General features: G+C 34.8%; 1 protein-coding gene across 1 annotated transcript; it reads right to left on the minus strand.

Moving 5' to 3' along the window:
- Nucleotides 1-6,141: 6,141 nt before the first annotated feature.
- On the minus strand, nucleotides 6,142-7,409 carry LOC141594456 (CMP-sialic acid transporter 4-like). The gene is made up of 5 exons (XM_074414475.1): nucleotides 7,392-7,409; nucleotides 6,978-7,057; nucleotides 6,714-6,789; nucleotides 6,509-6,609; nucleotides 6,142-6,232 (listed from the first exon to the last, which is right to left on the minus strand). Exons 1-5 carry the CDS (start codon nucleotides 7,392-7,394, stop codon nucleotides 6,157-6,159), a joined length of 336 nt encoding a protein of 111 aa, XP_074270576.1. The 5' UTR covers nucleotides 7,395-7,409; the 3' UTR covers nucleotides 6,142-6,156.
- Nucleotides 7,410-14,207: the final 6,798 nt, after the last annotated feature.

A 14,207-nucleotide genomic window follows, 5' to 3' on the forward strand; every position in this document is an offset into this window, starting at 1 on the left:
TCATCTCTCTAAAATCCCAATTAAATCAAATACCCAAAAAATCCACTTCAAAATAAAAAAAAATCAAAATCCAAAAAAAGAAAAAATTACGCCCTCCTTCCACCAACCCCACCGGCCACCACCACATACACCAATGACCACGACACTCACAACCGCACCACTCACCTTCCCCCACAACCACCGCCATAGTCGATCCCGCGCCCCCAACCACCCTCCTTTCTCTCCGCCACAAACCCAGATCCGCGCCTCCCACCAGCCTCCCCCAATGCCGCCACCACCACCGAACACGAACATCAAAAACCACAAGCTGTCTCCTCCCTCTTCACCACCACGCACCATCCTCCAACTACCACCACAACCACCGCCTCCTCCAACTAACAACAACAAACACAACCACACCCCACCGCGACAACACCACCACCATGCACCTCTCCTCCCCTGCCTCACCACCACCACCGACGACTCACGACCCCAACATCACACGTCCAGCACCGCACACACAAACAACCACGACCTCCTTCCTCCACCGCCTCACCTTCTTCCACTCCACCACACGACGACCACCAGCAGCCTCCTTTCCCACGGTCCTTCCTACTCCACCACGACCTTCCACCGCCCTCCCCTTCTCTTTATTCCAGATCTGCCGCCGTCTTCTTTTTTTTTTCTTTTTTTTTCTTCTTTCTTCAATCTCGCGTGAATGTGGGTTTGTTGTTTTGCAGTTTGTTTTATTTTTGTTTTGTTTTTTAGTTGTAGATGTGGGTGGGTTGTTGTTTTGTTTTTTTTCTTCTTTCTTCAATCTCACGCCCCATTTGTTTTTTTTTTGTTTTTTTTTTCTTGTGACTTTTTCTTTGCTTTTTTCTTTTTCAGATCTACTTTTTAGAGGTGGGGTTCTTTTCTTTGCTTTTGTGTTTGTTTATGGGTGTGGACATGTGGTTGCGTTTTCTCTGTTTTTTTTTTTTTTTGAAATTTCTTATCTATTTTTGTAAAATAGGATGGTGGTGATTATTGTTGTAAAATATGATCCTAATATCATTTTTTTAAAGACGAGATGAGGGAGGAGGAATTATATCATTTCTTTGGTATATCTTCAACAAATGAAGATAAATACTAAAATCTGAGTATATTGGTGTTAAAATTACAATTTTCTATTAAAATTACAATTTTCTCCATTAAAACTACACTTTTTGTTGTTAGAATTACACTTTTTTCTGCTAGAATAACACTTTTTTAGGCTAAAATTACACTTTTTGTTGTTAGAATTACACTTTTTTCTGTTAGAATTACACTTTTTTCTGTTAAAATTACACTTTTCTTCATTAAAATTACACTTTTTCTGTTAAAATTATACTTTTTTTGCTAGAATAACACTTTTTTCGGCTAAAATTACACTTTTTGTTGTTAGAATTACACTTTTTTCTGTTAAAATTACACATTTTTCTGTTAAAATTACACTTTTCTTCATTAAAATTACACTTTTTTCTGTTAAAATTATACTTTTTTCGGCTAGAATAACACTTTTTCTGCTAAAGTTACACTTTTTGTTTTTGTTAGAATTACACTTTTTTCTGTTAAAATTACACTTTTCTCCGCTAAAATTACACTTTTTCTGCTAGAATTACACTTACTACTATTGGACTAATGTTACACTCTCCATGGACTTGGTCATATTCTCATATTCTCATTGGACTAATGTTACACTCTCAATGAACTAAAATTACATTCTCGGTGGACTGAAATTATACTTTTCCTCGGACTAAAATTACACTTTTCTGGACTAAAATTACATTCTCCTTGACTAAAAATAACAATCTCATTGGACTGAAATTACACTTATCTGGACTAAAATAACACTTTTTGTCATTAAAATAACACTCGTAAAATGCTAAATTACAATAACTTGTGATAAAATTACAAAAATTCAAAATATTATTCGTTAAAATCACTCGGAAAAGATTGAAGTTAAACTTGTAAAACGCTAAATTCTCGAAAATATTCCTTAAAATTACACTTTTTGCTGTTAGAATTACACTCGTAAAATCCTAAAATGTCGAAAACTTGTCTCGAAAAAAAAAATGAAAAAACCGAACCAGGAAAAATGTTAACAAAATTTTCACAAACTTTGAAGTATAAGACAAAAGGTGGTGTTAATTGTGTATGATAATGAATTAGTGAAAGTATTACTAAAACTAGAGAGAGAAGTAAATTAATTAGTGTTAAGTGTGTTTCTTGCTTTCAATCTCAACCTTCCACCATTCATGATCCAAGGGTTGTGGGAGGGACTTATGGACTCAAAATATATAAGGGACTTAGGAGAACTTTGCTCTATATATATATATATATGTATGTATATATATATGTGTGTGTGTGTGTATATATATATATATATATATATATATATATATATATATATATAGAGAGAGAGAGAGAGAGAGAGAGGCTGGATCCGGTGAGGCCGTTAATTATGGCGAGGCGGCCGGCCTCACCAAATTCCTTCGTTGAACTAGGCGGATTGTTAGCACGACTCATTTAATATGGGCTGAAAATTTGTCCCAAATTATCTGCCACAAACAAATAAATAACAAAATACGTACTTTACACTCTCTCTCAAATATAATAAACAAAATTCTTCCATCACAGCGATTTTTCGTTCTCCAAAATTCGAATCAGCTAAAATCAAGTGCAACGATTGTTCGTAGATTTCATCAAAACAGCATGCAACAACGTTATTTCAGCAATTTAAGAAGAAGATTTCGATTAATTTCAAGGTAATTTCATAATTTTGATCAAAATTGAGCATATTCATTCATATAATTCTGTTAATTCACTCATAAATAGATGCTATTAAGATCGATTTTGATCAAAATTGAGCGATTTCCTAAATATAAGGTTCAATTTGATCAAAATTGAGCGATTTCCTTAATATAAGGCTCGATTTTTATCAAAATTGAGCGATTTTCTTAACACGATTTCCTACTACTTATTAAATCGTTTTTGATGTAATTATTGTGAAAATCTCATGTCTAAATTAAAACATGTGAAAATTGGTGCTCGATTTGGTAAAATATATCGCAGCGATTTTAGATTTCAGTTTTTTGCAAGGTTACTTTATGATTTGAGTCGCTTTTGTGAATAGGTAACCTAATTGTGTGAATGTAAGAGTTAGTTGATTGAGTCTTAAAGACGATAAAATCAAAGCATTCACAAAAGTCATTAACTCATCACTGTTCATCTGTCCTTCATTTCTACTGCAGCTCAAGCGATTGAAACTTCGGAAGAACAATTGGGATTCTGACACCTATGAGTTTGATGAAGTTCTTACTGATTTCTCTTCGCAGAAGCGTGTCTATGAAGTTGTTGCAAAGCCTGTTGTGGAGGTAGGTTGTCTTTGTACCTGCAGATGTTCTTTCACTTAGAGCAGCTGCAAATTGTGATCCCCTAGGAAACATCAGTCACGTTTGGTGTATTGTGTTATCTATCACAGTAGTATAGTATGACATGTAATGTTCTCTTTGCCAAACTCTTTTTGTTTGTGTAGTTCAATGGCATCTATTCTTTCATTCAATCATTTTATTCTGGACCTTATGAATGTTTGATGGTGGTATTTACTTGACATTATTTCTGGGTATTAGGATATGTTTGGTCGAACCCATTTCTCGCCACAAAATTTTAATCTAAGAGGACTATTTGTTGTTGGCTCTTTTTCTTATTTTGTGAATCTAGGCCTTATTTTGTGAATCTTAGAGCTTATATTGTGAATGTTAGAAGACAATGTTGTGAAACTTGGTCATAAATGGTCGAAATCACCTATTTTGCTCTTTTTCTTATTTTGTGAATCCTAGACCTTATTTTGTGAATCTTAGAGCTTATATTGTGAAACTAGAAGGCAATATTGTGAAACTTGGTCATAAATGGTCGAAATCACCTATTTTCCTCCTTTTCTTATTTTGTGAATCTTATGCCCTATTTTGTGAATCCTAAGGCTTGTTTTGTGAAACTAGAAGACAATATTTTGAAACTTGGTTATAAATGATCAAAATCACCTATTTTTATCCTTTTCTTATTTTGTGAATCTTATACCTTATTTTGTGAATTCTAGAGCTTGTTTTGTGAAACTAAAAGGCAATATTGTGAAATTGGGTCATAAAATGGTCGAAATCACCTATTTTGCTATTTTTCTTATTTTGTGAATCCTAGACCTTATTTTGTGAATCTTAGAGCTTATATTGTGAAACTGGAAGGCAATATTGTGAAACTTGGTCATAAATGGTCGAAATCACCTATTTTCCTCCTTTTCTTATTTTGTGAATCTTATGCCCTATCTTGTGAATCCTAAAGCTTGTTTTGTGAAACTAGAAGACAATATTTTGAAACTTGGTTATAAATGATCAAAATCACCTATTTTTATCCTTTTCTTATTTTGTGAATCTTATACCTTATTTTGTGAATCCTAGAGCTTGTTTTGTGAAACTAAAAGGCAATATTGTGAAATTGGGTCATAAAATTGTCGAAATCACCTATTTTGCTCTTTTTCTTATTTTGTGAATCCTAGACCTTATTTTGTGAATCTTAGAGCTTATATTGTGAAACTGGAAGGCAATATTGTGAAACTTGGTCATAAATGGTCGAAATCACCTATTTTCCTCCTTTTCTTATTTTGTGAATCTTATGCCCTATCTTGTGAATCCTAAAGCTTGTTTTGTGAAACTAGAAGACAATATTTTGAAACTTGGTTATAAATGATCAAAATCACCTATTTTTATCCTTTTCTTATTTTGTGAATCTTATACCTTATTTTGTGAATCCTAGAGCTTGTTTTGTGAAACTAAAAGGCAATATTGTGAAATTGGGTCATAAAATGGTCGAAATCACATATTTTGCTCTTTTTCTTATTTTTGTAATTTCGTTGTTTTTTGTGTTTTGTTTTAATGGTTTCGAGTTTGACTATCCATGTTTTTTTAGAGCATTGCGGATCCGGAGGAGTTGACTCGGGTCCATGCTGAGTTAGATGAGTCGAGGGCGACGATCCATGGACAGGAGCTTGGAATAATCAATCGGTGTGACCAGAAGTTGCTGCATTGAGAGGAGGAGCTGCGATGTCGAGAGGCTGAGATCGTCTCGCTTAGGGCCCAGCTAGCTACAACGGAGGCTTCTCGTGTCACGACAGAGCCAGAGATCGTGATGGAGGAGGAGACGCTAGAGAGCTCTCCAGAGAGGTGGCCAGAGTGCGAGATCGTGTTTGCTTTAGTCGCGACTTCTAGTGAGACTGAGACTGGCCCGCCAGGGGGTGCTGAGTAGCTTGTTGTTGTTTGCTTGTATTTTGGAATTTGACTTGTTTATGGCGAGGCGGCCGACCTCACCAATTTACTTCATAGTTTTGTGAATCCTAGACCCGATTTTGTGAATCCTAGACCCGATTTTGTGAATCTAACACACAAACAAGTGACAGTGGACATATATTAACATTGATAAATATATTATAATCGTATATTTATATTGGTTTATCTATGTGGGACTCGAACCCACACCTTGCGCAATAGCACAATGCTCTACCTTTTGAGATAATAGATAATAAGTACAAGCAGTGCATCAACAAAATCAAGTTTCTACTACATAAGATTCAAGTCAGCCCCCGTTTTAAGGATTCAAGCCTCACCCCCTTTAATTTTTGTTGTTGTCAAGTTCGGGTACTATTGAATCAAAAGTACCTAAATCGACTGTGCTTGATTATGATCAATGACGATTAGAAAATCCATGGCCAAAACCAACTCCACAACCAATGCATGCTTCAATATTTTTTGCACCTATCTTTTTCAGCTGGGGAAAGAAAATCCCATATCAGAGTAGAAGAAAGATACCCGAATTATGTGAAATATGCTCAGGGATTAAATACAGGAAAACAAAGAGCAGACATAATCTACGTACAGATTGATTCACATGTCTTCCGACACCCGAGACGGAAACGGAATTAATAAAGTAGTGTGTACTACTGATATGCAAGACAAATGAACTAATTATTGTGGTAAAGATGAAATGATAGGATAACGGTTCTTTTACCTCCATACCAAAGTAATTAAACTGCCCCTCAGTATATATAGATAAAATCACACAGAAACCCAATTAAGAAATATAATGAGACATATAAGTATATAACCACTCTTACTTTGACTTAAGCTGCGCTGTGGTGCACCCTGCACAAAGTAGAATTAAAGCTGCCCACTGGACTTCACTCAACCTGGAAATAAAGTAATAGAATAACTCATTTTGTGAATCAAATACACTCTTGATGCCATGTTCGTATTGTAAGATAAAAGCCTATGTGCAAGATATTATATGTTCGGGAGTGAATTACCATATTAGGCACTATGATTTGTCATGTTATCAGTTCCAGATCACATTGATGTGAACTAAATTACGTCGCAAACAAAAAAAATTATTACTCCATATTTTTTTCTTGACTTGATTAGTAGAAAGAACTTAATAGCATGACTCAACACAAACCACGGCTCACCGTTTCTTAAGAATGATACGGTATAGAACACCCGTGCTGATGATATTCAAGTTTTTCAATATCTGATAGCCTGGAGCATCCACATATGCGAAGATATAATACTGCTCAAGGAAAAGGGTAAAATGAGAAGTAAACGACAACAGTCCAAGTTGACTACTTGTTTGTAAATATACATGTACATTAATCCCCGAAGCCATAAACAAACCTGAAGTAGATTCTTGACAAGATAAAGAATTGCTGGAATGGGGTAAACAATGACTTCATCAATCGTGGTGCTTAACCTAAGGGAAGCAAAGCAAATAAATCTAAACTTATATGGACATTTCACATTAAAAGATCAGTCGAAATGATAAGCAGTAGAGTTCATAAACAATCAACAATTACTGACTAAGGCGAAAACAAATCATTCATTCCGTTATCTGCTAATAGGATGGAAACACGCAGAAAGCATAAGGCAAAGTTCACTAACCTATTATCTTCAGTAACACCATCTTTCCTCCAAATCCTTACCAAGGCAGCGAGTGATAATGCACACTTTAAAGTTTCAACCTAGTTCCAAAAGAAGAAGGATTTGAAGTCAATGCACGAAATTCAAAGGAAACAGGTCCAATTTATACGAGGGAAAATGACTAATTTTACAGTTTTCCAAAATCAGCTATTGTACCATAAACTACATTATTTGAGATAAAAACAAATACAAGATCACATATAAAGGTGACTTCAACAATCTGTAACGGCAGGTTGACGATCGCAAGCAACGTTCAACAATATTTCGGATTTCATATCCCGTTTTTGAAATTCGACCCAATGAAGAGTGCATCACAACATATAAAAGACAGAAAAGGAAACCATATAATTCAATTCAAATATAAACATTGCTCACCATAAAATTGGCGGTGGTGACACTCGTATTCATATTTCCCACTCTCTTAGACCGGACAATAAGTATTGCTTGTGAACTTGTAAGCGAGTCAAAAGGTAACCAACGACCTATTTTAGTGATGGCGAAGGTATAAAGCACCATATCAGTCGATAAACCAACTCCGAATCTAACTTCATTATCAAAAACAAAAAAAAACAAGCATACTTGCGTTTCCATTGAGATTTTGCACCGTTATCCCTCCCAATGCAATTACATTACTCACAAGCACCACCCGATATTCGTCGAAATCCATAAGAATCGTCGTTGCAAGTTGCAACACTAAAATTAAGGTTTTAAGAATCCAAGTACACTAAACCAAATTATATCAACAAAAAAAAACGAACATTAGGAATAATTCGGTAACTTTTAAGCGCGAACTTTCTATGTCACCTTCAGATTCTTCGTCTTTATCCTACAAAATTAATCAAACACATTCGTCAAATTCTCTGATCGAGCTTAATTTCTCAATTACATACAAAATTTCACACAATCGATCAATTAACTAGAATCAGGAGAATCAATCAAAGAATTATGAGATCGTCGAAAATCATCGCGACCGTGAATCACGAGCTCATTTTCATCATAATCATCATCAAATATCTAAATACTTAAATTTCACACAATCGATCAATTAACTAATGAATTAATCAAATAATTTCACCAGAATAATACATAAACAAAATAATAGCTGTGTAAGATGAACAAATTCAATAGTAAAACCTAGAAAACCGGAAATTACTAACAATAATAAAATCTGAACAATAAAAGAGCAAGTATATTATCAAATAACTGACAAAAATCACATGATATGGCGATTACAAGTTTAACATTCAAATAAATGAAAATTAAAAACAAAAAAGAATAACAGCGAGAAATGAGAATAATACTTACTCCGAGATTGATGATGAACACATAATAAGAGTCCAGATCAAAACGTGAAGATCGAAGAAACATGGTGAATCACAGCATGATTATGGTGTGGACGATGAAAATCAGGGTGATAAAATGGTGATTGAATTCGAAGTGAACGTCGAATTTGAGTCGAAGAACAATAGATGAAGAGAGAGAAAGTGAAGAGATGTTAGTGATTGCGCGTCTGAGTAAATGAACAAAATTGAAGACGGAAATGTGTTTTAGTTGGGGTTTTGTATGGGGACACGTGTCATCATCTGAGCCATCTGTAGTTTTTTAATCTGACGGTTTAGGATGGGTACAGCTACCTCACCCTAAGAAGGGTGCCTCACATGATTCAATCTCTCTCTCTCTCTCTCTCTCTCTCTCTCTCTCTCTATATATATATATATATATATATATATATATATATATATATATATATATATATATATATATATATATATATATATAACATCGATATAAAACACCTAATAATATAAGAATTAAGTAGTTACAAGTTTCTTCTTAATCAATCTATAACAACCTCTGGAGCCATGAAAGACGCTCTCTTTCTTTGAAATGTTCTCTAAGTTCTGCTTACTCATAATCTTCGTAAAATGAATTTTATCGAGTAACGTAAGCATATTTCATTACTTATTAAGTAATTACTAATAAAGTGATCACAATGAGTCGCAGATAAATTACCTTAAACTTGTCAGACTGCCTATAAGCAATAAAGTTATACCAATCTTGCTGGCTGACATACCGATACTTCTTCGTTGGTGGTTTCTTGTTTATCTCCCCGGTCTTCTTGTTGAACAAGTGGTTCCGAGCAACCTTTAACTTCCATGCTCTGAAGGATTCCCCTATCTTTTTTTTAGGTAACCATTATGTTCTTGGGGGACAGTGTAAGCTGCCTGCATATATGGTGAGCATATTTGGTTAGTTCCGGCTAATAGCACATATCGAATACTAAGATAATTTCATCTTAATACATTTATTATTGTATATACATATCTTTATTCTCCCCCATAGCTTTCCTTCAGGTCTTTACTCAACTAATCGATACGCGGCAAACCGAGAGGCACATACTCTCTTACACAAAAACCAATCCAACTCGCGAATTTTGCAGCAAAGATACCATCTGGCAGCCCCGTTAATTCATCCCATTGAAGTTTATTAGGTCCCTCTCTCTATTGCTTCTAGGGAAACCTTATGGTTCCTTCGCCCAGTATCCGATTCCAAATTATTCTCATCACCTGAATCTTCTTCGTATGACTTTTTCCCATCTTTTCTTTTCCGCTTTCCACGCATATCTAAACCAGAAATTGATAAACTACTAACTTTAAACATTAAGTCGACATAGCAGGAGCACCGTCTCAAATAAATGATCACACAGTATACCCTAAAAATATAGGTGTTGTTTAACACACAATCTACTTAAAATAATAGGTGTTGTTTAACACACAAAAAACCTAAGATAATTAGGGGATAATATCACAACTAAAAAAGAAAATAAAGACATTAAGTTAATGAGACGAAAGAGTAGGGTTTATTATTACTTCTTCAAAGAGGAGAAGTCGGGCCCGGTATGACGATGACGGAGGGGACAGCAGAGGCAATGGGGATGACGACGGCGACGGAGAATACAAGTGATTCTAGGGAAACTCAGTGTTCGAGGGTTTTAAGTGAGCGAGGAGAAGGTTTGCTTGTGTTTTGATTGATGAATTATTTAATTGAAACTAATAAACACGGGTTAAGCAAAACCGTCTTTTTTATTTTGCAATATGACAACGGTTGACTAAAAACCCGTAATTGTTTTCATTATAATACATCAGTTGGTGTGTAACCGTTGTAATTTATCGTTCATTGTGTCAAGTTTTTCCCGCAAAAAAAAAAGCATCTTCCATATTTGGTACTCCGTATTAAGTTATTACAAAGCGTCTTCATTGTGATGGACATTATCCGTCACAAGCTTATGACGGGTCAAGTATCTCCCACTTGTGTAGATAAGACAAGTCTAGGGAATCACAAAGTGTTTGTCTTTACCTACTCAAGTGGATAATATTTGACCCGTCACAAGCTTGTGACGGATATGTCCGTCACAAATGAGAATTTGTGATCCGCCACAAGCTTGTGACAGATATTGCTCCTCTCACAATAAAGCAACTAGGATAGCAAGTAGGGGAAAATGTAAATTCAAGAGTAAATTATACACAACCCAATGTAATTAATGCATATATTAAAAACTTCTTTCCTTAATTAGTTTCCTAAATACAACCCAATGAGCAATTAATAAACATACATTAATCAAATGACCCAAAATACACTACGTCATGGACAATATCTCTTCCCATTAATGATGGTGTAGGAGTCTATTTCTACTATGGTCTTTTCCTCCAAATCTGACATCAATTTTGATGACCTAAACCACCATTGACGCCAACCTTTTGTTGCTTCGCTCACGGTAGATACATACCAATCACATCTGGGTAATATATACCCCACCATCAAATCCTCAGAAGAACCAACTATGAAAGCCGATGAATTCTCATATGAACCTTCAAGAATTATATGTTAAGGGAGGAACTTAATGAAATGGAAAGGACATTGTTCCTTTAACCTTTCTCGTAACGCATCCATTTTCTTCTCGCTTTCAATATAGCTCGGTTGACGATGCAATTCCCTTAGTCTTCTATTTTTTGCTTCTTCTGACAACTTACGATCCCTCTGCACCCATGGACTCAAAATATTTGTACCTTAGTTAACGACCATAATTTTGAAACAAAATTAAAATTATAGAATCACCATCAATGCAACGTTGATTCAAACCCACCAATAATGCAATGTTGATTCAATAAAAAATAACTGAACAGTCCGTGCATTGGTCAAATCAAGAATAATGTGAAATATTAGCCACGGCTTAAAAAATCCCGTATGGTCAAACATTTAATTTTTTTTAATATATTGAGTCGTATGGTCATATCTTACATATATTTTTTTTTTTAATATATTGAGTCGTATGGTCAAACAATTAATAAACGGTCCACGTTGAAGTTAGAACGTCACGATTGACAACGGTTGTAGGTGAACCGTTGTTAATGAACAAATTTACAACGGTTGTAGGTGAACCGTTGTTGATGAGTATTATGTAGGAGCAATCTTGATCTTGATTACTGACTGATCTATGGAGTTCAAAAAATGGAAGCAAATCAAACAAACATAACACAACACTTTCAAAATGATCATTTCATTTAATTTTAAACCAAATACATTACAGCATTTATCAGAAATATAAAGATGTATAATAAACCGGAACAACCCCGGTTAAGAGTAAAAAGCGCTTCTCAACCTGCCACCAATTACGCCATTCTGGTATACCGCTAACTTCCGGGTCATTGGCTTCATATTTTGCAATAACAGATTGAATATATGCAAGGACACGACTTGCATGTGGAGATAAGGTTGGAAGAGTACAACTCAACATATCTCTGGCTGCAGCCAAGTTACGAGTAATAGGCCGACGAGGGTATGCGATGATGATGATGAGGCTTGGTTGACAAGCCGGACTGCTTCACGCCTCTTAATCCAATAATTCCGTTGATGTTCAAGAGATGCTTTGATTAATGGGTGTTGATCGGCGAGAAGCCCGACGAGAACCTTCCCATCATCTGCAATCGTTTGTGTAAGCCATTCTTCGTTATTGATAGAATTAGGGTTCATTGCCATGTTGTTTCAAATTTGTGTAATGGGGATGCAATATTGTGATTTGATTAATAGATGTTAGTAAATGATGCTTTAACATTTATAGTCACATTTATAATTTTTTTCAAAACCGTTGGTAATTAATTCCTAAACATTAATTACCTAAGTAATTTAATGTAAAAGTTGACTAATTAATAAATATTTTAAACCTAAGGAACTTGCAATAAATAATTAGAAAATAAAATACACTACCACGCATATATTCAATAAAAACACATATATAATAAGAAATTAAAAGACGCGCGGTTTTAACAACATTAATTAGAATAATAATAATAATAATTAATCAATATAATCATCTTGTAATTCCCCTGCGATTGAGATAACTATTGGGAATTCAATATGTGGATTATTAGGAGGCACTTGTTGCGCCTCCCATGAACGAGGCACGGTGTCAATATAGTGCCGATATGTTCTTAATAGATTAATGTCACAATCGGTTGCAATCCATAAATATTGCGCTTGTAACACATCATCCGTATAATAGTTTTTCTTCCCAGCATCATGATCCTCGTATCTTGCCTGGAGTTTTCTCGCTTGACGAAAAGATTCCAGCTTCTTCCCAAAACCTTCTAACTCAATCATTGCGTAACCAAGAAAACCATGGACTTTAGTCCAAGCTGGGTGGACCTTTTTAGCGTTCGTATAACCACCTTGACGAAGCATATCTCTCATCCAAGTAAAACTTCTCGAAAAAGCCTTACCATTGTCATCATATTTGATTAGAAGGTTGTGTATAATACAAGTAATAGGATGGACATAGCGGGTATTTGACTGTGATTCGGTGGGTGTAGAAGACGACGACGACATGGTGATCGAAGTGTAATATTTTTAATTAAATTATAGGCTATGATTAATTTAACTTTGAATTGGTGAATATGGTTAATTGATCACATTATAAATTATATTTATAAGAAAATATGTATGCATGTGTGAATATAATAATGGACGGATAGTGATAATGGTCAAACAAAACAATGCATGCAACGGTTCATTATTTATCATACATGCATCGGTTGAATATTAAACATTGAAAAAAGTATATAACGGTTATTTTTAACCCGTAAATGATAAATAACAACGGGTACAGAGGAACCGTTCTTTCATAATAGAAAATGATAATGGTTACAACAAACCCGTAGCTATAACATAACAACGGGTACCAAAAACCGATGCTGGTGTTAATTTAGTAACGGTTTTCGAAACGCCGTTTTCTTAAACTAGTAACGGTTGTCTAACAACCGTTGATAAGAGTGATTCTATAACGAGTTTTTGGAAACCGTTAAACGTTTTTTATAACGGTTTAATAAACAACCGTTGTCACATTATAATAAGAACGGTTTTCTACGGAAACCGTTATTCTTATTAGCGCGGTTTAGGTTTCCGCAAATATTTTGAAAACGGTAATCTAAGTGTCGTTATTAAATGCATTAAACCGTTGTGATACGCTCGTTATTGATAGTCAAATTTGGCGTAGTGGCTTCTTTATTTGGCTCATCAAATCCCACATTATTAGGCTCAATTAAGGCCGCAATATTAGGCTTATAATAACGCCATATTCTCGATCTCTGCTACAGACAGAGTCTTTATGAGATGTAACATTCACTCCAAGGAATGGATTAAATTTCATATCTCATTATACTGTTCAACTTCAGGTGAACAAGAATCAATTCGCAAATAAATTTGCCTTTCATAAAGACCGCTTTAAATTGAACAGCGGTTCATATACTCATAGACATGGACTTCTGGCCACTTACACTTATACAATATGAATATATTGTACTGATGAGACGGTGTTAAAATATTACACACCTTTAAAACTTTGAACTTCAGGCCAAAATCATAATATGAACATATCTCTCATCTTTGTAAAGTAAATCCCTTGGAACTTCGGGTCCAAAATTATATAATATGTCCTCTTTCAAAATTTGTTTACCACATGTGGAACTTCTGGTCCAAAATATGTAAAGTCTATAGGACTCATAAATTTCTGATACACACTCATGTAAACTACAAACCACTCACGGCAAAAATCAATAAGTTGGATGATAAAAACGTACCTGAATCAGCAAAAGATAATATATTAAGAAGATTTGATATGAACCTCCTAATGGATCA

The sequence above is a fragment of the Silene latifolia genome, chromosome 8 (genome assembly GCF_048544455.1).
Source record: "Silene latifolia isolate original U9 population chromosome 8, ASM4854445v1, whole genome shotgun sequence".
In the NCBI taxonomy this organism is placed as follows: Eukaryota; Viridiplantae; Streptophyta; class Magnoliopsida; order Caryophyllales; family Caryophyllaceae; genus Silene; species Silene latifolia.